General features: G+C 53.7%; 5 protein-coding genes across 5 annotated transcripts; 2 read left to right on the forward strand and 3 right to left on the reverse strand.

The window, feature by feature from the left end:
• The first annotated feature begins 1494 nt into the window (after positions 1–1494).
• Positions 1495–3554, forward strand: BDP81DRAFT_201764 (uncharacterized protein). Its single transcript, XM_060582550.1, has one exon. The coding sequence runs from the start codon at positions 1633–1635 to the stop codon at positions 3496–3498; it is 1866 nt and encodes a 621-aa protein (XP_060446706.1). The 5' UTR covers positions 1495–1632; the 3' UTR covers positions 3499–3554.
• Positions 3555–5397: 1843 nt separating this feature from the next.
• Positions 5398–8589, reverse strand: BDP81DRAFT_316525 (GATA zinc finger protein; the record flags this gene model as incomplete). Its single annotated transcript, XM_060584181.1, has 2 exons — positions 5398–5676; positions 5740–8589. The coding sequence occupies 2 exons, from the start codon at positions 8587–8589 to the stop codon at positions 5398–5400; spliced, it is 3129 nt and encodes a 1042-aa protein (XP_060446707.1).
• A 6514-nt stretch (positions 8590–15103) lies between these two features.
• Positions 15104–18757, reverse strand: BDP81DRAFT_316127 (armadillo-type protein; the record flags this gene model as incomplete). Its single annotated transcript, XM_060584145.1, has 6 exons — positions 15104–15311; positions 15372–17443; positions 17507–17938; positions 17996–18171; positions 18238–18457; positions 18575–18757. The coding sequence occupies 6 exons, from the start codon at positions 18755–18757 to the stop codon at positions 15104–15106; spliced, it is 3291 nt and encodes a 1096-aa protein (XP_060446708.1).
• Positions 18758–21707: 2950 nt separating this feature from the next.
• On the forward strand, positions 21708–23294 carry BDP81DRAFT_459861 (uncharacterized protein; the record flags this gene model as incomplete). The annotated part of the gene is made up of 3 exons (XM_060593586.1): positions 21708–22067; positions 22131–22597; positions 22649–23294. The coding sequence occupies 3 exons, from the start codon at positions 21708–21710 to the stop codon at positions 23292–23294; spliced, it is 1473 nt and encodes a 490-aa protein (XP_060446709.1).
• A 1228-nt stretch (positions 23295–24522) lies between these two features.
• BDP81DRAFT_392730 (CFEM domain-containing protein) lies at positions 24523–25093 on the reverse strand (the record flags this gene model as incomplete). The annotated part of the gene is made up of 4 exons (XM_060587742.1): positions 24523–24580; positions 24667–24729; positions 24830–24900; positions 25013–25093. The coding sequence occupies 4 exons, from the start codon at positions 25091–25093 to the stop codon at positions 24523–24525; spliced, it is 273 nt and encodes a 90-aa protein (XP_060446710.1).
• Positions 25094–25544: the final 451 nt, after the last annotated feature.

Genomic DNA, 25544 nt, shown 5'->3' on the forward strand with positions numbered 1-25544 from the left:
TAAATGTTAGTGCATCGAATAGAGTATCTGCCCTCCCCGCCGTCCGACCCGAGCGGACGTTTGTGCCCGTGCCGCCCACTTTCACCAGAGATCGGACCCTTTCCTTTGGGCGAACCGATTCGCGTGGGTGAGGGGGGCAAATGCAGCGCAGCACGCCAATTGAGCCTCTCTCTCTCTCCCAAAGGCGGCTACGACTGATTCGCTGACGTTCTCGACTTCAGTTCCGACTTCACCTCTCACCTCTTCTTCTCTCATAACCGCTTCACTGCGCCTTTCGCCTTCTTACTTTCGACTTCATCTCTCATCTTACCTCTCTCTCTCTCTCTCTCTCTCTCTCTCTCTCTCTCTCTCTCTCTCATAATCCGCGAGTAAACATATTCTTCACCCTCTTGCACCCCGAGGAAACCGACTCACGCATCCGATCCGTCAACCGCTCATCCGCCCAACTTAGTTCTCATTTGCGTCTGTTCTAATTGAAGCATTTCGTTTCGTGGCGTTCTTCAACCAAGTCGGAACCCGTCCTTCTTGTCGTCGGATCAGGACTTGAAATTCAAAGTCTTTGCTTTTTTCCCCCACCTTGCTGTGCTTGTCTCTCTCGGTTTGAGCCCATCCACAGTTCTCCAGGTGTTCTCTTTCTTGCATAGTCATCCGTAGCATCTTGGGTGGCGTCGGCGTTTACGTTCGGATATCTAGAAGGACTTTACGACTGCTACGCCCCGGTACGACTTCCGATACCCCCGCAGCTCGTTCTTGTCTGGCTCTCTCCGTCACCTTGCTGGTTGAGATACCTGGTCACTTCGGATTCTCAGTTGTCAATTGAGGAAACCGAATCAGGACGGAATCGAGACTATCGACAATTGAGCTCTCGCCGCTCCCATTGTATACGATTGAAGTTTCCATATCTCCGTCTTTCTCTTGGCAGCTTTACTCGTTGAGAACCTGCCAACATTGGGCCATCATCTGCAAAACATCAACCTGGGGACACCAAGCAAGAAACTCAAGGCTGTAGACAACTACGCCTCATCACCATCCGACACACTATCCGACACAACGCTCGGAATCTCTTCTCGACCTTTTCAGCAACCCGTTCATTCAAGACTTACGGCCCACTTGCAAACCCTAGAACTGAGAGTGTACTTGGGCCATTCAGGCCAGTACCAAAGACTACATCGACAACCGGGCCTCGCCAAAGCCCTAATATCGGATCGAACCCCTCCTCTGCCCCTCTGCCCTCGACCCGGTTGGCAAAGAGACACGGCATCTTGAAAACTTTGAGAGTCACGAGAACAAGCCAGAACCAACCTTCCATCGTGAATCCTGGCTAGCGAGACCCCGGTCCGGCTCTCAATCGACATCTACGGCCAACCTCAAGGTGGACGTCCACGGCAGAGGTTGCTATCTCCGATGAGTTTCATGGTCGATACCACACTCTTGCCAAACTCAATCACCTTCCCGCTACGGCTCGAAGGCGCTAGGAAGGAGACAATTACAACATCCGACCCTTTGACCGGGATTCCAAGAGAGTCCCCGGTACTTTGACTATCACCAAAGGACATCCCGTGTCCTCAGCCAAAGCAACTTGCTCTCGTATCAAAAGGGTTCCTCTAACTTTCCACGCCAATATATTATAAAATGGACTTCTCAATCCTTTCTCTGCAGTCCTCGGGCCTAGCCGATACATCTCACTCATCTTCATCTTCGTCTCCTATCAAACAACCATCCAACACTTTAGGCGACTTCACGAAGTTGTTCAAGAATCTCCGAGTCAACCAAACTTCCTCTTCAACTACACCTACTCTCCCTCTATCAGACAGAGTTTATTCTTCTTCATTACACTGTTTTGAGCCTCTCTGCGACAGCAAGAGCACGTCAAGCAAACAGTCTCAGCCCCTTCTTCTCCTCCCCCCGTTTTTATTCACCACTGAAGAAATGGCCAGAACGGGCACCAAGCGCAACTACCAGTCCTTGGACTTGACCGAGATCAAAAGATCAAAGGTCGAGTCCAAGGACGTGGGCAAGAAGGCCGCTGCAGCCGCCGGCGGAAAGGTAGCTCGAGCCTCTTCAGACTCGGGCTACCATTCCGACTCCTCCAACGCCGCCGCAGCAGCAGCAGCAGCAGTCGCCGCCGCCCCCAGCCCAGACAACGCGGGAGAAAGGCTCTTCAACAAGCAGACGGCAAAGAGACCCCTTCCCACCTCCCAAGTGCCCCTTCCCGTCCGCCTCCAGCAGCGCTTCGGCGCTCGCGACGAGGTCCAGACAGAGACGTACCCGGAGCAATCCGCCCGCGGTCTCTACGTCTACGCCGACGGCTCCAACATCAGCGTCTCCTTCTTCAACCACCTCAAGAAGCGCATGGGCATGTCCAGGGACCAGCGCCTCTCCACCTCCGCCTTCTCCTTCTACGCATTCAGGGGAATACTCGAACGCGGCAGAGAGGTCAAGGAGGGCGTCGTCGTCGGCTCCCGCAGCAAGGCCAGCAGCAACAGCAACAACAGGCCCCTCTCCTCGTCTATCCCCCTCTACCTGCAGGAGGCCGAAGCGTGTGATTACACCGCAAAGGTCCTCCAGCGGGTTCCCGCAGACTCTCCCCACGCGGGCTCCTTCGCGATGAAGGAGCAGGGGGTAGACGAGACGGTCCAGCACCACATGCGCAAGACCGTCCTCGACAACCTCGGCGCGCCCGGCACCATGATCCTCGCCACGGGCGACGGCAACCTCGACGGCGACATGGAAGGGGGCTTCCCCGCCGCGGTGCAATCCGCCCTCGCAAACGGCTGGGTCGTCGAGGTCTACCACTTCGCCGAGTCCGCCCACTCCACCTGGCGCGACCCGCGGTTCCTCCACAACCCGGCATGGGACGGCCGCCTTACCTGCCACGCTCTGGATGACTTTGTCTTCGATATGGACGCGAAGCAACAGCAGCAGCAGCAGCAGCAGCAGCAGCAGCAGCCGCTCACACCGCTCGGCGCAGAGGCGCCTCGCTCTGCAAAGAGGACACGCCGCGAGAGTAGGCCCTACGTCCCCTCTTGGACCCTGCCAGCCTCCTCCTCCGTCGTCTCTCTCCCCCCGGCAGCAGCAGTCACCCCTCCGCCAAGTCCCCCACCAGAGACCTCGGCACCAGTGACCCCAGAGGAGCAAGCAGACGCAGAGCAGATCGGCACCCTGGTAGGAAAGCTCAACCCGGCGCTGTTACCCGTCATCGCCCAAGCTATCCTCCGGAGCGCCTCGGTCAGTCCTCCTCCCGTCATCCCTGCGCCTGCTCCTATTCGCCCCGTATTACACGGAGACGCCAATAGCTTCGCCGGCAGCGCAATGGGTCAGTTCGGCGCCCAGATCCCCACGCCACCTGCTCTCTCTGCCGCCGCCGCCGCCGCCGCCGCCGCACCCGCCTACCGCCCTCAATTCCCTCAGGCCTCCTCCTACACTGCAGCCTTGGGCCAGTACCAATACAACGGGGTCTGGGGGAACCAGGTGGGCAACTACGAGTACACCCGCTGAGTCATTCGTGACCAGCCTTTTTAAACCCTCTTCTCTTCCCCCCTCTTCAACCCCCCCTTGCTTATAGTCTTTTCTGCGTTCGCTCAGCCGAAAGGCAGCAACCAGATTTTTCTACAGCTTGGGCATTGGGGAGGACCGGTATATGGGAGGGGTACGCAGGACCTGAAAGACGGTTCTGGCCCTGTGGACTCGGGGAGGGAGAAGTGGGCGATGGGGAGTTTTTTTTTGAACGCGATTATCTCGGTATGACCGTTTTTCTCCCAGGCTGGTGAGCATAAAATGCGCCGGCGGGGCATAAAATGCCTTTTCTTTGATAATTCTTTGCAAATACATTCTGTTCACTGAACTTGTTATGCCTCCCTATGATTGACTGTATGCCCATGAATCCAGGTGGGAAATGTGAAGCATAAAGTTGAGTATCTCGTTGTTCAACCGTCGAATCGGGCTTCTTGCACTTTGACTATGCTCTCTTGATTACACGTCTCTTATAATCTCCATGTCCCTTTCATGATCCCACGCCGACGACAATATCGGGAAGTATACCATCTCCCAACAGAAAACTCCTTCTCATCTCCATCTTCCTCCTCCTTCATCGAAAGTCACTCTTCGCTTCGATATCCGCTTTATCTTCCTCTTCCTATTTCTACTCATTGATACCACCTCCCACTCCATCATGTACCAGCACTGGAGACGACTCACCAATGACACCAAAGTCAACATACCCATCGCCTCACAGGTACATCTCAAATCAATGACGGATAAACTCAGTACAAACACACGTAGCCAAGACAATACACCTCTTGAGCCCAAAAAAGAGAGAGGCCGAGGCTGACAAGGCTGCCGCTCTCAAGGCCCATGGCCCAGACCGACTTCTAAACATACGTGTCTTAAGAGGAAAGAACCCAAAATTTGCTACATCGCAGTAAAATACTCACAGCAAGTCCAAGACACCGTCGCCGCATGAATGGGTGGGCAGAACCCAGGCACAACAAGACTGGACTAGAGCAATATCGTCACCTGCCATACATGATATGGCACTCACCACAGGCATCACGTCCACAGCAGACGCATTCAAGAGATCTTCATTCAAAATCCATGGGGTATGTCTCATTCAGCTACATTCCGTTTCGTATAAATGGCCAACACCAAGGCCAAATGGCCGCGTGATTCGCATCCACTCGCCCATCTCCCATCTGCCTCAATCACCCACCATTCCCACAGCTGATCCGCCATGTACCCAAGCAGGTCTATCCCGACGAGAATCCAGTGGCAAGCGCGATAGGGTGTGGAAGAAAGTAGACGAAGAAAGAAAAACACCGCTTCCAACCAATCCGGCCTTCATAAATGCTTGATCGCTTCTTTTCTAAGCCCAATTCCGCTCCGCAAAATTTCATCCTTAGCCAGCACCTCCTACAACAGAAAGATCCGAGACCAGATTAAAAACCAACCACTGGAGTAACAGGGAAGGCTGCTTTTTGTTTTGGCTGCCCTTTCCCCCATCCCCAGAAGGTAAGTAGAAAACTCATGATGCCAATCTACCCAAAATGATGTCGGTGTGGTATCGCAAGCTGGTCAGTTTCGGCCGTAACAGCGAGTGACTGATAAATCACCCGAACAAAAAAAGATCTGCGTTCTGACACCCCGTCCCAGGACGATGAGTGTACCTTATGTAGAGAAAATGTCAAAAGTCCTAGAAATGTTCAAGAAAAATCGCCGGGGGGAAATCAACCATCTTGTTGGCGCCGCTTCTAGGCACTAGATATTACCAGGCCATCGCCACAAGACCTTAAGAAACGAAAGTATAATGGTATCTCGACAGAAAGGACGTGCGTTCGGAATGATAGTATCTGAGTTCTGAGCAAGGTGAATGGGCGAGTGTGCATCGTCGTCGCTCTCTCCTTATTCCCGTATGGATGTCATTCCGCCGCCACTACCGCCTTCGAGAAGAGGCTGGCTCGGAGGGGGCATGCCTTGGTGACTTTTAGAGACGGAAACGGAAGTGGCAGGTGTACCATTCCCTGATGAACCGTCGCTGGGTCTCGCTGGCGTACTGTTGTTTGCCTTGACTTCGTTTTGGAGCTGAGACGAGTGTATTGGTGAGTTCGACTTCTTACTGAGTGCGTCTGCGTTGGTGTTTGCGCCTCCTCGAGACGAATTGCGCGGCGAAACCCGTCCAACCTAATCCTGATTAACATCGTCGTCCTCCGCTCGGCTTACTACAGAGGGCTCGGCGCTTCTCACCTGCTTTGCCCAGCGTAAACCGCAGCTGTTGCAGAGGTCTCTTTGACCACTAGGACCTCGTCGCCACTCGGGCGTATTGCGCGTATGGCAGTTGGCGCAGTCCCGGACGACGTTGCCTACACCCTTTCTCCTCTTTCTCTTCTTCTTGTTTGATAATAGACCGCCCAGTTCCTCGGCGAGAATCCTATTGACCTTCTCCATCTGGCGTAGCTCGAATTGCCAGCTGGAGCACTTGGTCGTCCGCAGCTCGTCAAAAATGTTGTCTTCCGAAGCGAGAGCAGCATCCTGAGAGCCCGGCATCGCTTGACCGCCTGGTAACGACAACGGACCGGCCTTTGTGAGATCAGTATTCGGTGCTGTGAGTTGTAGGTTTTGGTTGATCTGGGAGGTCGATTTGACGCTTCCAGGGGGTGTAGCCGCCGGCGCGATGGTCCTCGATGATGCTTTGAGGAGCTTGGTCTGCGCTAACAAGAACGTGGGTTTCTGACCATCTGAGGCATCTCCAGGGTACAAAATCGTTTGTGCCTGAAGTACCTGTCCTCTCCTGTTATGGACCTCGTGTTTGCATGTCACTATTTTGCCTCTCCTTGCCTTTTCGATTGCTCGGCCAAATTCGGCACGACTCTCCCTGCGCATGAGCTCTTGCATGCTAGTGCCTATCAGAGTGTCTGGCTGTAAGTCGAGCAAAGACCGGATGTTGGAAGACACGAAGAGGAACATGCCGGATACCGAGATCTTGGTCCACAACTCGCTGTCGCCGATGCCTCCGTGTGCTTCTAGGTCTCGCCGGCTCAATGCGAAAACGGGTCGTTTTCTCCCTACCAGAATGATGCATTTTCTACCCTTTCCGTGTTCGAAAAATAATGAGCCGTGGCTTTCGAACCACGTGTAGCCGCTTTGCTTCCGCCTTATGCGGAAGACGATGTTGACCGAATTACCCGCCGTGGCGTCTTTGAGTTCACGGGTGACGGGCACAATATCGGAGGGGTGGCATACGGTCGAAAGAGAGTTCCCTACCAGCTCTGTCGCATCGTACTCCAGGACTCTCTTGCAGGAGGGTGAAAGGTAGAGGAACAGCCCCTTGAGTGAAAGGACATGAACAACGTCGTCGGTATTTTCGAGCAGCATCTTATCCCAGGATTGCTTGTGCCAGTCCGACACCACACCCTTGGGGTTGAACTGCTGCAGCAGGGTAGACACATCGTCGACACCCAATGTCTGTCCGTTTTCGGCTTCGACGGTATTTTGGTTCGGAGGCGTCCAAATATACTGGCCAATGTCGCTATGTTTGTAGTTGACCTTGACACCTCCTGCATCCTGGCCCTGAGAGATGGCATCCGGGCACTCAACTAGGTCGATCTGAAAACCGACGAAGAATCGCACCTCATTGGGGTCGTCCCAAGGAATTGGAATCATTGTCAAAAGGTTGAGGAAAGGCTTGCCGCCCTTGCGATAGTTGATCAGACTTTGCTGAACCTCACGGCCTTCCGCAATCTTCTTCTTGAGATTGTAGACCGACGCGTCGTCCACAAATTCACGCTTGGAACCAGCTTCAACCTTGGCGTCGGGAGCTTGTAAGAATCGACAATTTTGGCCAACAATCTCATGGCGGCTGTACCCCGTCAAGTTCTGAAAGTTATCAGAGACGTAAATAATAGGGCAGTCGTTGAGTGACACGTCGCAGACCACGAATGCGCAAGACATGTCTACGGCGCCTAGATGGATCTCGGGATCCTTTCTTGTAGCGACATACCATAACGCCCGCATCATGTCGAAGCCGCTCTTTGAGTAGAGATTCTTCTCCTTGGACTCTGCACGAGGGGTTTGAGGTCCCATAGCCGGAGTAGTCTCTGCAGTTGCGGTAGGTGCAGCAGAGGCTGCTGTCTGGCTCGTTGTCATGGACGATGATCGGTTGTTGGGGGACTGCGAAGAAGTCTTGCCAGAGTTGATTGACACTTCGCGGGATAATGTTGACGGAGTTGTCTGAGGACCGCTTGAAACGGAGCCGAACTTGGGAACTTGTGAAATGGCCCTATTCGAGGTTTCTGCCGGCGTCTGATATTGTTGCTGACCCATACTCATAGCCTCGTTGTCTACGTTGTCGATATCTAGCGGCGTAGGGAGGGCAGACTGTGGTGCTGTTCCGGGTGTTTCATCGGCCCCTAGGTCCATGGTCATGTCGTTGGCAGTGGTGTTCAATGGGCTCGGGAAAGCGTTGGCCATGGATGTTTGGCCGTACATATTCATACTCGATGTCGTCGGCATAGCCATGTTTGCGTACGCCGGGGGCATCATCGAGCTCATCATATCGGGAGAAAAGGTGCTGAATGCATTTGTCGGCGACATCTGCAGCCCGTCTTGGGTAGAGTACGCATCCATGCCTCCAGGTATGGAAATGTTTCCGGGAACACTATTGCCCATCCCTCCGTTGTTCGTCATACCGCCGTCCATGCCGCCATTCATGCCGTTGCCCATCTGGCCGGCCATATTAGAGAACTCGCCATTCATGGCGGGGTTCTGGAAAGGATAATTGAGCATCTGATTATCATCAGCGCCGAACTCCATCATGGACATCCTCCTGTCGGCGCCGGCATTTTGTGTGTTCTGGTTTGAGGGCATGTATGGTTGGTGTATGCTGCGGCGCCGTTGCATTTCATGGTTGTTACTGTTGATAATGTCGTCGAGCGAGTCGCCGTTGCCACCCATCATTGTCATGCCATGACCTTGATTCATTTGGTGATAGGCGTGACCGCGTCCTTGGCCTTGGCCCTGCATCTGGCGTTGCTGAGACTGTTGCGACATCTGTCGCTGCAGCTCTTGGGGAGTGAGCTGTGGGTAAAAGGCCTCCATGGCGATCGCATCGGTGTCCCAAGGACCTTGTCGTCGATAGTGGGCCAGTCGTCGTGTCGTGTCGTGTCGTCGTATCAGTCGGTGGTGGTTGGGTGCAGGAAGTCGTCGTCGAGTGGTGTCGAGTCGCAACGCAGTGGTTCAGTCGTCCAGCTTGTACTTTTCTCTCCCGAGGCGCCGGCTTAAATAGTGCCACCGGTGCATACGGTCGGGGGTGCGATATCGCGTCACAATCCTCGGCCTCTTGTCTCGGACCAGCGCATGTATTGCAAAAGTTGTGAGAAGGGGGGTGGCCGCCGTGGACTGCGGGAAAAGCAGGTAGGGTACCGGCAATTGAACGTCGGCCAGATGCGTATCGGTCGTCGGGTTTTCGGGGTTGGTGAAGAGCGGAACGGAGCAGAGGGCGGTCGTCGCTTGGGGACGGCGAGGCAGAAAAGTGATGTACTGGGCGACGGCGGCAGTTGTCGTCGTGGGTTGTTGATGTCGGATCGTGTCGAAGAATTGGGCGTCGTGTCGGTGGATTGGGCGTCGGTGGATTCGCAGCCCGGAGGTGGTGGGAGCAGACGTGAGAAACAGTCGTGGGAAAGGACCCAGATTGGCTTTGTTGCGGGGAGGGAAGATGGAGTTTGATGGATGTTCTCGGTGGTTGATTCCAGTATGCCAGTGAGGTACGTAGCTGTGTACCTTACGTAGTAGTGGTGGACACTGGACGGAGAGGCGAGGGGAGGAGAGAGAGACGTGATTGGGGGCGGCATGGCAGCAAGGCCCACGGGCCGGCGGACGTGTATCGCAATGTTCCTCTTGCAACACCTCAGGGCTGGGAGGTACCTAATTACGTCGCAAAGGTACTTGGCTCACCTGGCGTCCGCTTACCCTACCTTGGACATGGGCGGGCAGCATGAAGGGCGAAAGAGCGGACAGTCACGGCGACTGCCATCTTGAAAGGAAGAGCCCGGTACCCTGGAGTGGACCGGGGATGCTAGGTGCCATGTCCAGGTTGGGTTTACATTGGAAGACTCGGCGCGTTTGGGTAGCGACGGACGCCGGGAGGAAACGAGACGAGGTCCCTGGACTTCTGGAGTCGCCTACCTACCTACCTTGCCTTTCCTTGCCCGTGCTGATCCGGCATGTTTTGGCGACGCGAGGTTTTGCCTACCCTATTTTCCTCTGTGAGTCGTCGCCGGAGGAAGAGCACCGAGACAGGGCATGCCGGCCTTGGGATCTCCGGCATGGCACATCTCTGCTAAGGTTGTACGACACCAGTGGGTATCACTTAACAGGTCTACAGAAGCTCGGACCACCACCATGACGCCTCCTACTACGTGCACGCCTGGGACCTACTCATGGTCACGTGCGGGCGGGAAAAATCCAACTTCTCCATGTCAAAGTCATTTTACCCAACACTTATTCAGTTAAAAAGAGGTAAGTGCACGACGCCCACCCCAGTGCACTTGACCTGAGCATTGGCCACTAGACTGAATTTGCCCTAATTCTTCGATTTCTGTAGTCAGATTTCAATTATCTCTAGATTTGAGGTTGCTGCGGCGGCTTTTGTGTTTTTTCCCCATATAACGAGTGCACAATTGGCCCGTGCACCTTACACGGGTGGTGTGTAGAAGAGGTGCTCCTCCGCTTGGGGTGGCTTGAGCTTCTGTAGACTTGTTAAGTGATACCCACCAGTGGCCAAGGCCCCGTTCTCTGTCCTTCTCCTCAGTTCTTGGCCTTCACCGTATCCGTAAAGTACAGCAACTTTGGTTTCACGGGGCACGTGATGGCGATGGGGCTTGACAGTCCAGACAGGGTCCCAGTTGCCTCTCTATTATTGCAATACCTTAGTGTAGATGCAGGTAAGAAATCATCACGGCATGGCTATTCTGGAGAACTGCTCTACTGGGAAGTTCAGATCCGCCAGAAGTAAAAATAAAATAAAATAAAAAGACCCAGATAGTCCCAGATGGTTGAAATGGTGTGCCGAGCGCTGTGCCCTATGTGACTACGAAGTATGTACATACGGATCAGAGCCGGTGGGCGAAATGTGACACTGCAATACCTAGTGCGCATGGCAGGCCGCAGCACCAGGGTGACTGACTGGAGAGACTGTCTGAACATTGCGGCTAGCTGGGGCGGAACGAGAGGAAGTTTATGGAAATAGGCCGGTCAAGAGGCTGCCATCCGTCTTGGATCTGTGGTGTTCCGATTCTTCGGCCGTGGCAGAGATGGGTGGAATGTTGAAGATGCTCATGCTGCAGTGTCCAAGGTATCCGCATCGTGGTTCCGTGGCTGACGGGACTCGGGAGGTATCCGTACCTTACCTTGTGTGCATGGCATGCCGCATCTCGTGGGAGCGTGGCAGGCTCAACTCAAACCCCCCCACTACTATTGTAAGCACGTAAGGTAAGTTGACGGTCTCGTTCTTGCCTATGAGAATGCGCCGACAGCAAGCAGCAAGCCGCAAGCCGCAAGCCGCAAGACTCTCCCAAGACCTCCAGAGTGTGCATCTGAAGAATGCCAGTAGCAAATGGTATGCGCCTACCATGCCACAAGAAAACGCCAATCGTGCTCGAGAGAAACCTCTTTCGTCACCATATGGGGATGCTAGGTCAGGATACGCCATCGATACTTCTTGATATGCATAGGGCTCTCTTCATTATCAGGTTCTTTTGATGTGCCGCACAAGTGGAGAATATGACCCACCCCTGCATCCAAAACGGACGCTGAATGGAGGGAGATGCGACAGGATCAGGATACGTACCTGCTCCATCTAGCCAATAAACGGGCCGCCACACTTTCCCATGATTGCACCTGATGAGAATTTGCTTGTCCCATCCAACCTTGCCTCTATATCGACTTGTAGATATTACTCCATCATGCCCTTATCCCCAGAGTATTACCTACGGTTTGATCAGTGCCCTAACTTTACCCGGCCTTCCTTACGAAGTAGAATCATCTGTAGTCCGTACCGACACTGAAAACGGTGCTTACTGCGAACACCACGACAGGCAGGGATGGACATGCGAGCGGGACAAGCACGGACAGAAATTGACTTTTTCCCAGCAGAAATCCATTTCGTCATTTCTCCTGGGGGCCTTGGAGGCTTGGACAGCCTTAAATTTGTCCCGACTCTGAGTCCTGAGTCCCGTCCTGACACACCAGACCAACCAAAACAGCTCCGGCACCAACTCCCAAGGAAAGTCTCCCACCCCCTTGACATGACTCCCGGAGGTCTTGACGTGCTCACCACCACCGACCACATTCATACACTACCAGTACGGACACAAACAAGTCAACTGCACCCAAGCTCGAGCTGCAAAACGAACCGTTGGTCCCATCCCATCTTTGCTGCCCGCCAACTACGGCACCACTTGCTACGGACTGCAGCAGGAGAGGAGGAAACTTGAGCAAAAGTCCATTCCCCATTTCATCTCCCCTAGCGGATAGACTAGAGACCACGCGCCTAGGGTTTCTCCCAATTCTCCATTTCTAAAAATGCATTGACACGATCTCCCATCCTCCACTCCGATTCCCATCTTGTCATCGGCGATCGAGCCTCTCTGGCACTCTGCCACGCGCCCCAATGTCTCCTTTGATCCTTTCGCGGAGACTCAGCAGTTCTGGACTTCTGGCAAGCCTGGGCAGCGGCCCGAAACCGGGTAACCACCAAACATGCAGACATGCCACCACCCGTCGTCTCACACAAAAACCTTCATGATGCTTATTCCACGATCTACCCGTCGTTCCCTCCGCCGTATAGATCGCTAACAAAGGTCCTGACTCGGCGGCAGCCTACTGGCCAGCCCCTCGGGCAGCCTCGCTCTACACTTCATTACTCCAAGCTGACTTGAGGTGCTCCAAGCTCTTCCTTCCCCCCTCCAGGCTGTTTGTTCGAACTTGTGCCTGCTGTGTCCTACGTCTCGGCGCCACATGAGACCTCCAGCCGACCGCCACTACGAAGTCTACGAAGCACTCAACAGCGCACACCTGTGGTCTGCCATGTGACGCCCGCCCGCCCACCAGACACCCCTAAAGCAGTCAAGATCAGCAAAAGAACGAGCATACCTCAACAATATGTCTTGCGAGTTCTGCTAGACACCACATTTGCAAGTTGATAGTAACGCCTCTATTCACTGAGATGCGCCTTCTAAACCCTTTCCATAAGTTCAGTCTCATTACCAAGTCATGTGTAGGCGAACTCTACCCCTTACGGGTATTGGAGGATTATACAGAGACTTATTGTCTGCTAGCACAAGCGTGATAACGCAACGGTTGGAGGTCAACTATACTTCTCCCTGCAGCAAAGCTGAAGCTGCACCCACGCGTAGTTAAAGATACCATAAACGGGCATGCATCACTAGCACCTCCCCTCCGTCTTCAACCCCCAACCGTAACCTGACGTGCCTGTTCCTTCAGAGAGGCTGCTCTTCAGTGCGCTTTCCGACGGGGCAACGAAAAGCTCGGGAATCACAAATGCAAGAGAACCGTTGATGAGCAACACAACAGCATCCCTCGTACAGCCCAGATAAACCGTAGGCAGTGTATATGATCCGATTATAACATGCCTCGTCATCTCCAGAAATCGACGGACATGTCTGTGTCTCTGTACGACGGACAAGCAATCAATCTCCCGAGTAACAGTAACACACAGATCCCCATACCCAGCATGGCATTCTCACAATCGATGCAGAAAGAGAATGCGGTAACACCAAGAATTCACGCTTCTCCCTCCGCCTCCCCGCCATCTCCAACGAAATGACGGGAGTTAAGAAGCACGAAAAAAAAAAAAAAAAAAAAGAAAAAAAAAAAGGGACCTAATCCGACACCCCTTCCCGGTCCGACTCGACTTGACGTGAACGTGAACTTGACTTCCGAGATGGCAAGACCTGTCAAACACAAATGAACCAAGCCAACCGAACCGATACGGAGCTGAGGAAGAAGAAGAGGAATTTCGTCAGATGTCGGCCAGTGGCTATTGAGTACATCTCTCTTCCCCCCCCCCCCCCCCCCCCCGAAATTTCCAAAAGCCCAAAAATGTCGACCAAACCTCTTGCTTACACCAAGAGACTAAGAGAAGATGGCGCCTCATTTCGATTTCTGAGCCGGGTAGGCGCGCAGCTACGCCGTACATAGCAACATGCACAAACCTTTTGCCCCGATCCCAAAAGAAAACAAACAAAAACATACAACACCAGGTATTCGCTGATCGTCACCGACTCAACTACTAATCTGGCCCTCATCGGCTTGTCTATGGGAGAGCGGACGGGATCCCGAATTCTCCGATGGGTGTGGTCGTATGTGCTTGTCTCAGGAACATAATGCCATTATATCGGCTGAGAGAAAGAGAGAGAGAGGTTCGTCCTAGAGTGCGGAACAAGACCTTGGCCAGAATGTCGAGAAAGAGTTAGAGAGAAGTTTGAAGACTACCCCCAAAGAGCAAGAGTGACTCATCATCGTCCGTAAACTCCCCTCCCTCAGTTCAGCCTCATCCAAGACTCTCAAAAAAGACATGGTTCGATACATCCATCTCAGCTACACCAAGCTGCAGCGCCATCATTCCATAGCCCCCGCGTGTCCAGTCCATATCGAGCTTCAAGCTTCCAGCTTCCAGCTCCAGCTTCCAGCTCCAGCTTCCAGCTCCAGCTCCAGCTCCAACCTCAAAAGAACAAGGCCCGAGATGCTAGCAAGTCACCCATTATCGTACACAAAACTAGGTCTAGAAAGCTGAGACCCATACGCCACCACTCAAGGCGTTTGGGCGTACAGGCATTGCCGCTACGGGGTATCTTTCTTTCGAGATTGCCATTTCCGGTGCTCAGCTCGTTCAGTTTTGCTTCGAAGTTTTAAAAACGCCAGTATCCTGAATGCTGAAAAAGGCGTGAGTGGGCAAAGGCACGATGGCGCGGGCAATATCGTATTCTTCATCCAGTCCCTTTCGTCTCCTCGTCTCTTGTGCTGCTCCGTCGTTCCATAAAGCCGCTCCCCGGTTGGAGGCTCTACCGTTTCCTTTATGTCAGGTTTGATAGTATTCCATGACGGCGTTTGGAAATCACCAACACGTCCTTATTCAAGTCAAAACGAATATTCTTCATATTTCGATTGACATTTTGTGTCATGGGGCCATATCTCATCTGCGTGAATTTCTATTTGTAAAACAACCACTCCTCTATATCATCATATCGGCATCACTAATGGCGCCATGGAGGAGGGGACTGGTTAATGATAAAAACGAGGGGTCAGTCGAACTGAGCCCTCTTACAACAACAATGTCCATCCCTCACTGTGTCCTCTGCTTTTGCCACCGAAATCGGCCTAGGCCGGACCTTGGCTCCGAGTCTGCTTCAGCAGCTATCCAAGTCCAGCACTATTCTCGTGCCTCATAGGACCCCTCCCTAACCTTTCGGTGCTTGTGGTATCATCGACTGCTCCTCTTCTAGTACAGCGGTCCGCGGCGTTCTCGGCGCTTCCTCTTCGTTACGGGTGTGTGCAACACGTCGCCCTAGTATTTCATGCGCATATTCATCTCCTAAGAGAAGTACGAAGTGATCGCTCGTTGAGATTCGGGCGAGAACTGCTGGAGCAGCGGTGTGGGGTCAACGCCTGCCTGGGACAGAAGAGCCTTGATGGCGAGTACTACGCGGCTTGCGGTCTGTCCTGCCAGAGAGTCTGCCTCCAGAGCCTGTGCAGTGAGCACAAAGATCTTGCCAGCCTGGCCAACGACAGCCGGATGTTGCCTGAAATCACGAATTAGTATCAGTCATAATCAACTTCCCATGTCTTGGAAATGTACTCACTTGTCAATCAATTCTGCCAGGTAGGCGTAGGCGTAAGGTGCGGCCTCCTCGTCATTCGTGACGGGAAGGGTCTCGATCCACTGAGCCACGACGTTGTTGGGATCCTGAACTGAGCCGGCGTTGAAGTGAAGAATCTTGGCAATGGCAGCACAAGCATTCTCCGTTGCGTAGACGTTGTCCTCGCTCCGCGCCTCGGGAACCTGCGTCACTTGGAAGAGGAAAGGTAGGGCACCTCCCAAAAACTGAGCCCAAGGATGACCACCGCGGTGAGCAGCCACACCAATACCGTAGGCCGCAGCCTGGCGAATGGCGGGCGACGAGTCCCTGCAGCCATCAACCAGGGGCTGGGTGATGAGGTTGGCGTACTTTTGGCTTTCGGTGCCGCAGTACTCCAGCACATCGTCCATGATGCAGAGACCCCATTGGCGCTGTGTAGGGTCTTCCGACTTGAGGAAGCCCTCGTAAGTGGGGAGCAGGCGTTCCCATGATGGGAGGAAGGCAGCACCGTGGTTCTTGAAGATGGCGTGGAAGGCCTTGTTCATGTCAGACAGGAGCGTCTGATCGTCCTCGATGGCCAACAAAACGTCCTCGGCTTCGTCTTCCACATCCTCGGCGCCGAGGGCCTCCTTATCCTCGAGACGCTGAGCGACACGGTCCTTGTAGTCTTCAATGGCAGAGTGGACTGAGTCAATGAAGCGAGAGAGGTGATCGGCGGTGAGGCACTCCTTGCCAATGACTTCAACAGACTCGTAGAAGCACTGGTACATCTCGGCAAGAGTATCAATCGCAGGTTCCGCGGTCAACACCTCGAGAAGCTTGTCCACAGTCGCAGCCCAGAGCCCGGCGAGCTCATTTGATGGGCTGCCGTACGTCTTCTTGTAGGAGCTCAGAAGCTGAGGCACCAACTTGGCCGAGATGAATCTGACGGGGTCGTGGAAGAAGAAGGCCAGACCAGGGAGGGCAATCTTTTCCATAATCTCGGCCACGTAAGGGGCGAAGCTTCCCTCGAGCACCTGGGCGTACACGACAAGGAGCTCAATGGCCATGTTCTTGTCCTCCATGGTGCTCGTCCGAATTCCAATCATCTTACCCTTGAGAGGGACGAGTTCCCAACCATCCTCCTGCTGGATCTGCTCGACCTGGTCGTCGTCATCCAGGAGCTGAATGTCGGCCTTGGCGCTAGCGAGCTCGACAAGAGGTGGCATGACGTTGGGCAGGAAGGGAAGGAACTCCTGGCCGAGGACTCTGCACATACGGCCCCAGCAGTGCATCAGATATTGCGCCTGAGGGTCATCAGGATCGGTAATGTTTTGCTGAATGGAGGCAAGGAGCTGGACAAGAGTCATGGCATCTTGGCCGAGTCTTTCCTTGCCGACAGCCAGTGCGATCAGCGTAGCGCACTCCATAGCCTTGGCACGGAGAAGGCGGAACTCCTTGTCGTTTTCTCTCTGCAAGACACTGACCAACAGAGGCATAAGAGTATCGTAGTACTTGGAGAAGGCAGCCTCGGCAGCGTCGGCGATGGTCGCGATGGTCGACAAAGCCTGCTCCTGGACGTAGCGCTTCTCATTCTGGAGCAACTGGAAGAGGTGAGACAGGAGCTCATCGAGGTAGGGCTCCAGGATGGACTTCTCGGCCTCCTCGCAGAAGTTGACGAGGGCAGCGGCCGCGTGCGACTTGACCCGAGCCTCGGGAGAGTCAAGGACCGGGATGATGGCCTTGAGAACACGGTCGTAGTAGTCGGTCTGCATCTTGGGCGCGAAATCGGTGCTCATCTGGCCAAGAGCATTACATCCAGCCCAGCGCACACGGGGGTGCGGGTCCTTCAACGCAGGAACAACCAGGTCGAGAACCTGGCTGAGCTCACCGATCATCAACTCCCGGCAGCCTTCAGAGATGGCGGAAATGGCCATGAGAGCCGCGTGCCTGTCTCTCCAGGCCATGGAGGTCATCATGCGGGGAAGCCAGTTGAAGGTCGGTGCCAGGATGGTCTGGCCGCCAAGCTTGTTGGCGAGTCTGTCCATGCACTGCTCTCCGGCGACGTGGTTCTGGTCGCTTTCCTCTTGGTCAAGCTAGGGAAGTGTTAGTATTTCAATGACGCGAATTACAGACAAGACACCAAAGGTGCCACTCACATCGTCAGATGACAGCCACTCAGCTGCATCGTCGTCGTCCTCGCCAAGGTCGGTCATGAGGCTGAGGCACTGTGTGATCATGTCGTTTGTGTAGGTCTCGTCCTTGCGGCACAGAGACGGCGCGTAGTCGGCAAAAGTGGCCATCAACTCGAGAGCGTTTTGACGGCAAAGGTTGTCAAGCTCCTTGTCCTGGATGACGGAAATGCTGAACTTGACCAAGTTGCCGAAAAGAGGCTTGAACATCTTGGGCGCGGTCTCGGCCATGTCAATCAGGGCGACAAGGGCGCTGCTAAGGTCCTCGGAGTCGTGGCTTTCCTTGATAGGCGGCATGATGTTGAGAACATCAGTAATAAGAGGGTAGTACTTGGGCTGCGCCTTCTTTCCCAAGCTCCTGAAGAAGGCCGCAAACGCCTCCATAGCGGCCAGACGCACCTTGTTGAAAGTCAGCCGGGTTGATATCGGTAGCGACTGAAATCGGGGTTCTCCTACCTGAACGGAATCGTCCTTGAAGCCCTTCTGGAAGGCCTGGATAACGGTGTCCTCGTGCTGCTTCTCGATAATACCCGGGGTCGTGGCAAAGACACGGAATGCCGTCTCTCTCTTCTCGGCGTCGGGCGCTATGCTAAGCTGGAAGAGACCGCCCAGCAGCTCGGGCCAGGAATCATCTGCCATGGTGTTAGGGTCGGAACGTCCTCAAGCATGAAGGAGGCAGGATCTGGGTGTCGACGTACTGTTTTCGGTGTATTGCCTCGCGACTTCAGCGACAGCGTCACTGATCTTGTTTCTCACGGCACGCTGGAAGTCACCGCCGAGGCTCTCGAGAAGCTTCTGGCGGATGACGGCAGCCTGGTCCTGGGACAAGGACAAGAACATATCAACCAGCTCGCCGCGGTCATTCTTGCGGCTCTTGGAGGCGATTCTTCGGAAAATAACGGCGGCGAAGGAGCGTATCTGGTGAGCAAGATGGCGCGGTTAGCTGAAGGTCAGAAGAGCGTGTGTGTTTACACGCGCAGGAAAGGCGAGGGTAGGTAGAAGCGGAGGCATGAGGTGCAGGGTGGAAGAGCGTACCGAAGCATCGGAACCGACTTGGACCTGCTCAGCGAGGCCCATCAACAAAACCTCGGGTCGGGTGGCGGTCCAGTTATTTTGGAGGTGGTCTTCGGCTTGCGATCGAACCGAGTTGTCTGGGGATTGGAGAGCTTGCAGCAGCTGCGAGAGCTCTGCGTGGACGTCTGGGGGAAGAACAGACATGTTTGCGACTGAGACGGGAGAGGATGAGGGTGGGTTGTTGTCTTGTCGAGTCGTCGTCTGCTTTTTTGCAGATTAATTAAAATGACCAGCCCCAAGACAGCGCAGCCGGGGCGGTGTGAGGTTGTCGAGGGCGCAAAGCTTGTCGAAAAAAGAGGTAGGGTGTACGCGGGGGGGAGAGGCGGATAAGAGTCGGCGTTGGGTTATGTTTTGTTCTGAGGGGTACTTTTTTTACCCTTTTCGGTAGCCCAATGTCTCTGGACCTTAATTTTTTCCCCCAGTTCTTGGTGCGCCAAAGTAAGCGAACGCGTGTCGGACGAGGATAGGGAGGAAGGCGGGTATATGCAGTCGTCTACAGGAAAGAAGAGACTGCTCGCAATGAGCAATATGTGCTTCAAGAGGCACGGTTCGGGTGGTGGAGGGAGGTTTGATTTTTGGTCGAGAGGGAAGAAAAAAAAAAAAGAAAAAAGGAACATGCAGGAGTCAAAAAAGTGAGGCAGCAAGCCCGCGATGGTGAGGGACCAGGACTGGGGGGGTCTTCTTCGGGTCTTCTTGGTCGTGGAGGGGAAACCTGCAAAAAATGACAATAATTTTGGTAGGTTTTTGGCGGGGCTGTTGTTGCTAAAGGCGGGATCCACTTGTACGTCCCTCACGTCCCTCCCGTCAGGCCATCCATGGTCTTCTGGTCACTTTACTCATACTGAGATGGTGTCGCTACTTCGTACCCGTGGTGGTACGTACGGCGGCGGCATTATTAGCACCCAAGGCACGAAAACGCGCTGTCCTGGGCTGTCGGTGGTCTGTCTGCCCTGGCCCCGGCTTGAGGAGGGGTAGGGGGACGGATGGGAGGGGTTCTGCTGTGTAAGTGCCCGCCTGCGGTAGGTACGAAGTACATTGTCACTTTGTGTGTACGGATAAAATAATTTGTTAGTGACTTGGGATTTTAACTGGCTGTGGTTGCATGTGAAGATTGGTCTCCACCAACGGGTCAACGTTTGATCAAGGTTCCCTCCTCCAATGCACAGGCACGCAGACGCGCATAGCTGAGCAGAGCAGAGCAACGGTGACTTCTCTACACCTTGTTACCCAGTAAACCGTTGGCTGGTATGCTCCGAAATGCCCAACTCTGTCCAGCAGACGTAGTAACGATGCCGGAATGAAGAAGTCTTACATTGGTCACCTGACAATTACCACCACGATGATCAGACTGATAGGTAAGGTAATCAACTTCATGGTTGTTTGATTCAATCCGCCCGCCAATTACCCAGCATACTCGGTATCATTGAAGCATCTACCTCGAGCCAAACAATAAGATAAAATCTGGTCATAGGAACGGAACACAATCGAAACCCCAGAATAAAAGTGCAAGAAAATTCTGAGCAGGTAGGAAATAACACAAAGAAGAGAGAGCCCCGCTGGCAAGCTCCACCATGCAAAGATGCGTCGCATGAAGCCGAGAAGCTTACCCACAAGCAAGGAGCTCCCTATCTCGAGGCACTTATGTTTTCGTCCCAGCTTCCGGCTGCCCTGGCATTCAAGATGAGTGGAAAATGTCTATGAAGACCGTTCTAACAGACAAGACCCTTTGTTTCCACCGCTGTGCCTGCCCACCTGCATCCCTGCGGCGGGCTTTGACGCGTCTTTCTAGGCATAGATGAGGCGAATGCATCAAGGGACAGCCCGCTGGCTAAAAGAAAAGACGACGGTGTGGCGAGATATCCGGCCACATACAATGTACAAAGCCCATCTGAATGAATGTCAGGACCCGAGCACACACTAACTTACACAATCAGTGCCTGGCCATAATGGTGTTGGTGGTCACACAAGGTAGCTGCAGGTGGCTGCTGACAGTCAACAGACGAAATGGCCAATGAATCGAACATATATATAATTAACCCAACGCGGAATTCTTCACCTGCCTTGTAAACCTCATCTCAGAAGGTGCTTTAGTCGAGAGAGCCCGTATCATTCTATTTTCCTGTACTTGATTTATGCACCAGCCAGTATTATGAGAATACATTTGAGTATGTATATGAGCGAGGTATGCGTAATGTGAGGTTATTACAATTATGGGTGTGTGAAGAAGATGTAGCCAATGGAAACTCGGTCTGTCAACCTACGACCCCGGGCTTGCGTCTCCGGGGTACGCAACCCCGCCGTGTAGTGGCTAACTTCTGCCACCGTAGCGCCTGCCATGATGCTTCACTTACCTCCCTTGGGCTACGGTAACTAGCGAGGTACCTAACTACCTACCTAAGGTCCAGTACCTTAGCTGTAACCCCTCCTCTTGCTTCTTTTCTTTTTTTTTTTTTTTTTTTCTTTCCCCGCCTCATTCTGGTCGTCGTCGTTGTTGGTCGTTGCCGGAACTCTCTTCAGACCTTTTACACATAGTTCAAACAACACTGCCATCTCGCTGTTCCATCATCCCAGCATCGCGACGTTCAAAGACTTCAGCTTCTTCTACACGAGTCAAAACACGTCTCAACCAATAAAATACCATCTTCCAGAGAGTCGTGGAACACCCCCCGTTGAAGGCGCATGTCAAGTTCGCCTCCCCTGTCACCTTCGGATCCGTCAGATCACCGGAGCCCCTCAATTGCGATCCATAGCTCTACGTAAGGCGGTGCAGCTTCTCAGGCCCAGGCTGGACAACCGTCGCTCTCGGGCGCAATCAGCCGACCGTTGACTTCTTCGTCTCTCGGCGCCTCGTCAATAATCCCCTCAGCCACCACAGAAGAAGCAGCGTGCAGAAGTAAAAGTGCATTATTGAGAGAGCCTTCAGCCGACATCACGAGCTTCTTCTACACAGCAAGTCACTAAACTGCAGCAACATAGCAAGTCGCCAAGCACCGTCGAAACCCCGCCCTTCATCATTCTGCCCATCCTGCTACAACACCCCGAGTATACTGGCCCTCCCCATATTGCTCCAAGAGCTCCCCGATCGAATCAAGCCATGGACGCAACACCGACGTCCGGGGCGCACAATGACGAAGCCATCATGACCTCACCTCCTGCTGTCCCTCAGCGAACTCCCTCCCAGACGAGCCTGCACAAGACCACCCACGTCCACGCCCATCGCCAGAGCTTTGCCGAGAACCTGAGAAATGCGCCTGGCTCTCCTCGCGCCCAGCGACACCCTTCCTTTACCCAAGCTGCTGTACAGGATCTCCTGAACCACCCACCTGCCGCCAACAAGCACTCGAACCCGCGCTTTGCAGGCCGCGACTGGCGCGATATCTCGGTCAACGAGCTCGTTGCCCAAGATGACTTCCGATGGGCCACTCTAGACACCAGTGTCGAGGAGGCCTCCATGGTCTGTTTCCCTCCGCCCCTGATCTCGCCAAGTGCTCTGCGTCGTTTACTAACGCTGCGATAGACTCTAGTCAAGCACAGCCCGTCCAACGTCGTTCTGATCCGAGAAGATGCATCGGCCAAAACTGCCGTCTCTACCTTTGACTACAATGACCTAAACACATATCTCCTCGTAGTTGTAGGACTCGCCAGGCCCGACGAGGAGCAGGTGCCTCTGTACGATGAAATCGTGAACAAGGCCCAGACGGGAGCCCGGATAGCCCTTCGAGATATCCAGCCGCTTTGCCGCAAGGAGTCACTCATCACCTTGCCCTTTGACGAGACACTGGAACGGGCCATCGAAGTGTTTGGCAGCGGCATCCACCGCGTTTTAGTCACAAACCCCACGGGCGACGTGGTCGGCATCCTCAGTCAGCTCAAGGTCATTGAGTTCTTCTGGAACGAAGGCATCAATTTCCCCGCCATTGACAGATTGTACCCTGCACTCTTGCGCGATATCGGCATCGGCACTCAGCAAATTGTTTCCGTCAAGTGAGTACACCCTCTTGTCGCTATTCTGTCACATGAACTAATGCTTTGTAGCTCCGACAGCATATTGGGAGACGCCCTGGCGCTTATGAACGCAGAGGGCCTGACGAGTGTGGCTGTCATTGACAATGGTCACAACGTTGTTGGAAACATCTCAACCGTCGATGTCAAGCACCTGACGAATGCTGCCGACGCGCCTTTACTCAAGCAGTCTTGCATGCACTTCATCTCTGTCATCCTAGGTGAGCGCGGCGTCGAGCACGGCCGCGATTCCTTCCCGGTATTCTACGTAAACCCGTACTCGACGTTGGCACACACTGTAGCAAAGCTCGTGGCCACACAGTCTCATCGCATGTGGGTTGTCGAATCGGCGTCTCCATCCCCGTCCGCACCGGCTACGCCCTTGCTGGCACCCACAACGTCGTCGGTGCTGGTGCCGGGCACTGGTTCCGCGCCTCAGTCGCCTCTCCCGACCCAGGTTTCGCACGCTGTACCTGCTGCAGCCATGCCGGGCGCCCATCTCTCTGGGCGTCTGACCGGTGTTATCTCGCTGACCGATATCTTGAACATGTTTGCAAAGTCGTCGGGGCTACGGCCGTCGGACCCGGGCGAGCAGCGCGCGCGCCGTCGCAGGAGCTCCAGCAGCTCCATGCGGCCGAGTCTCGATTCGTCGAGACCGAGCCTTGACTCACGTCGATGAGAAAGACTTTGGGTGCTGGCGAAGGGGAGAGATAACAAGGAAGTCTTAGAGAGCTTTAATGACTGGCGTTTATGAGTTCGTCGCATGGGGCTTTTGCTTTTTGACTGGAGCATGATTATGCTCAGGTTTTATGCTTTTCTTCTGTTTCCATTAGACGGCCGAAGCTTCAGACGAGATGCTCTAGATCACTTTCGATAACAGGCGGATCCCGCAATATATGTGATCTACATATGGTGTTACCTATGCCGCTCGTCCGTGATACATGGGATGAACTTTTACTGCCTCACAGCATCCATGTTTGTGGATGACTACCTACCTGTATTATGTCTGCCATCCTGTAGGCAAGATCCATAGCCTAACTAACGATGTGATGGAGAAGGCAACTGACCACGGACTTACTATACGCTGTGTCGTTTCTTGGGCACTCGTGCGTATTGAACATGACTTGTATATGATTGACCAGAGTAGACTACACAACCCCTTGGCTGTGATCTGAGACTCCTTTTACATGATATGAGAGCCTCGCGGCCGCGGGACCTCTCCAAGCATCTTGTATCCCCTTGGTCAAGACGCCTTGGGAGACGAAATGTGTGCGCAAAGTGTGTTATTACCAACATGTCGGCCCTCCGGGATCCAGATCCCAAGCATGATTGTTAGACCCCCCCCCCCCCCTCCCCTTTCACCTTGGACCTAGTGAGCTAGCAAAGGTCACTACAGTAGCTCGTGGATGAACGTGGTGCCGAGCAATCTCAAGTATCCTGCTTGGTATTCATCACGGTGAATACAAGACAGAATACGCAAGGGAAAAGTACCCAAAAAAAAAACAAGCTATCCATGGCATTATGTAGGACCGTGAGCCCACATACAACCCCTTGCTAATGAAAGCTAGAATCATACCGCTCGGTCATTGACTACAACGGACGCTGCTTGTTGGAAAGGAGTCGCACTTTGCGTGTCTATGAGGCAACCCAGCCCCTTCTCTACCACCACCAAATGCACCTGCCATACAGATGCAGCTCTTCACGTTGAACATTGATTGAGTGGATCGAAATTGCTAGCAATGGTTTTTCATTTTGCGTCGTATATATAGTTGGAGCTGTTGTCCACAGACTGAATATGTACACTCCACACCAAAAACTTCTCCCTCACTCTTCTCCTTTTCCAAATTCAGACTGAAATCATGAATTGAATCCAGAGTAGAGAGTCAAGTTTGTCCCAGTTCCACGCTTTAGATGGGAACACCAGCAGCGGCGCAGGTATTCTGGGACCAGGTGAGAGCGGCAAGACTAGGAAACGTAAGAGTCAGTTCTTGTGAAATCTTGTATTCCCATTCGGGGGACCATTCGGGGAGAAGAGATAAAGAGTCACTTACGCGTCGGCAATCTCGCAGGCGCCGAGGACGCAGTTGGTCACGGCGGTGTTGTACGCGGAGGAACTAGATGGGCATCCAGCCACGTATCAGTCAATGATTCTCGGACGGCACAGTGGACGTATATTTATCCATGTTCCTGAGCAGATGGGGATAAGAAACTCACGCGCAGATGCAGGCAAAGTCGGTCTGGTCAGCGCAGCCCGAGAGGGGGAAGTTATCGACGAAGCATGGGCGCTAAACATCATATATTCTCATCAGCCACATGATTCGAATTGGGAAACATCAAGTGTCGCGTGTCTCACGGTAGACAAACGGGAGGGCTGGAGGAGGTGCTGTGTTTTCATACCGCGCAGTCGGGGAGGAGGGAAAGGTCCTGGGCAGCGACGAGGCTGGCGAAGAAGGCGACGGCGACGGTGGTGAACTGCATGTTGACTGGTTGGTCGTGTAAGACGGTGTGAAAGTGGGCTTAGTTGTTGGTTTATCTTGGTATTGATCTGAGAGTTGGTGATGTTGTGCAATTGGAAGGGTTGATCACGACATCCGGGGATGAAGATGGGTTTATATAGATTGTTTCCCGTTCTCTTCTTAGTCTGATGTCCGTCACTCTTTCTCAACATTACATCGATACTTGCCAAACGTCAGGAACCCATCACGGTCCTCTACCCCGCAAACTACTACCCACATCCTGCCTTTCCCATCTTTCGATGCTTCTTCCCTTGCTGACAGCTAGAAAGCGCTTAGGTTAGGGAGTAAGAATGAATCATTTCCCAATTTCACATGATGCCGAACGAGCACTGAACGCGGGGTTGACCGTTGAGGGCAAGCGAGGAGGAGAGGCGTGAGGAGGGTTTTGCCAAGATGGTCCATCGCGGCATTGG

This window comes from Colletotrichum phormii (genome assembly GCF_030913505.1).
Source record: "Colletotrichum phormii strain CBS 102054 chromosome Unknown BDP81scaffold_7, whole genome shotgun sequence".
In the NCBI taxonomy this organism is placed as follows: Eukaryota; Fungi; Ascomycota; class Sordariomycetes; order Glomerellales; family Glomerellaceae; genus Colletotrichum; species Colletotrichum phormii.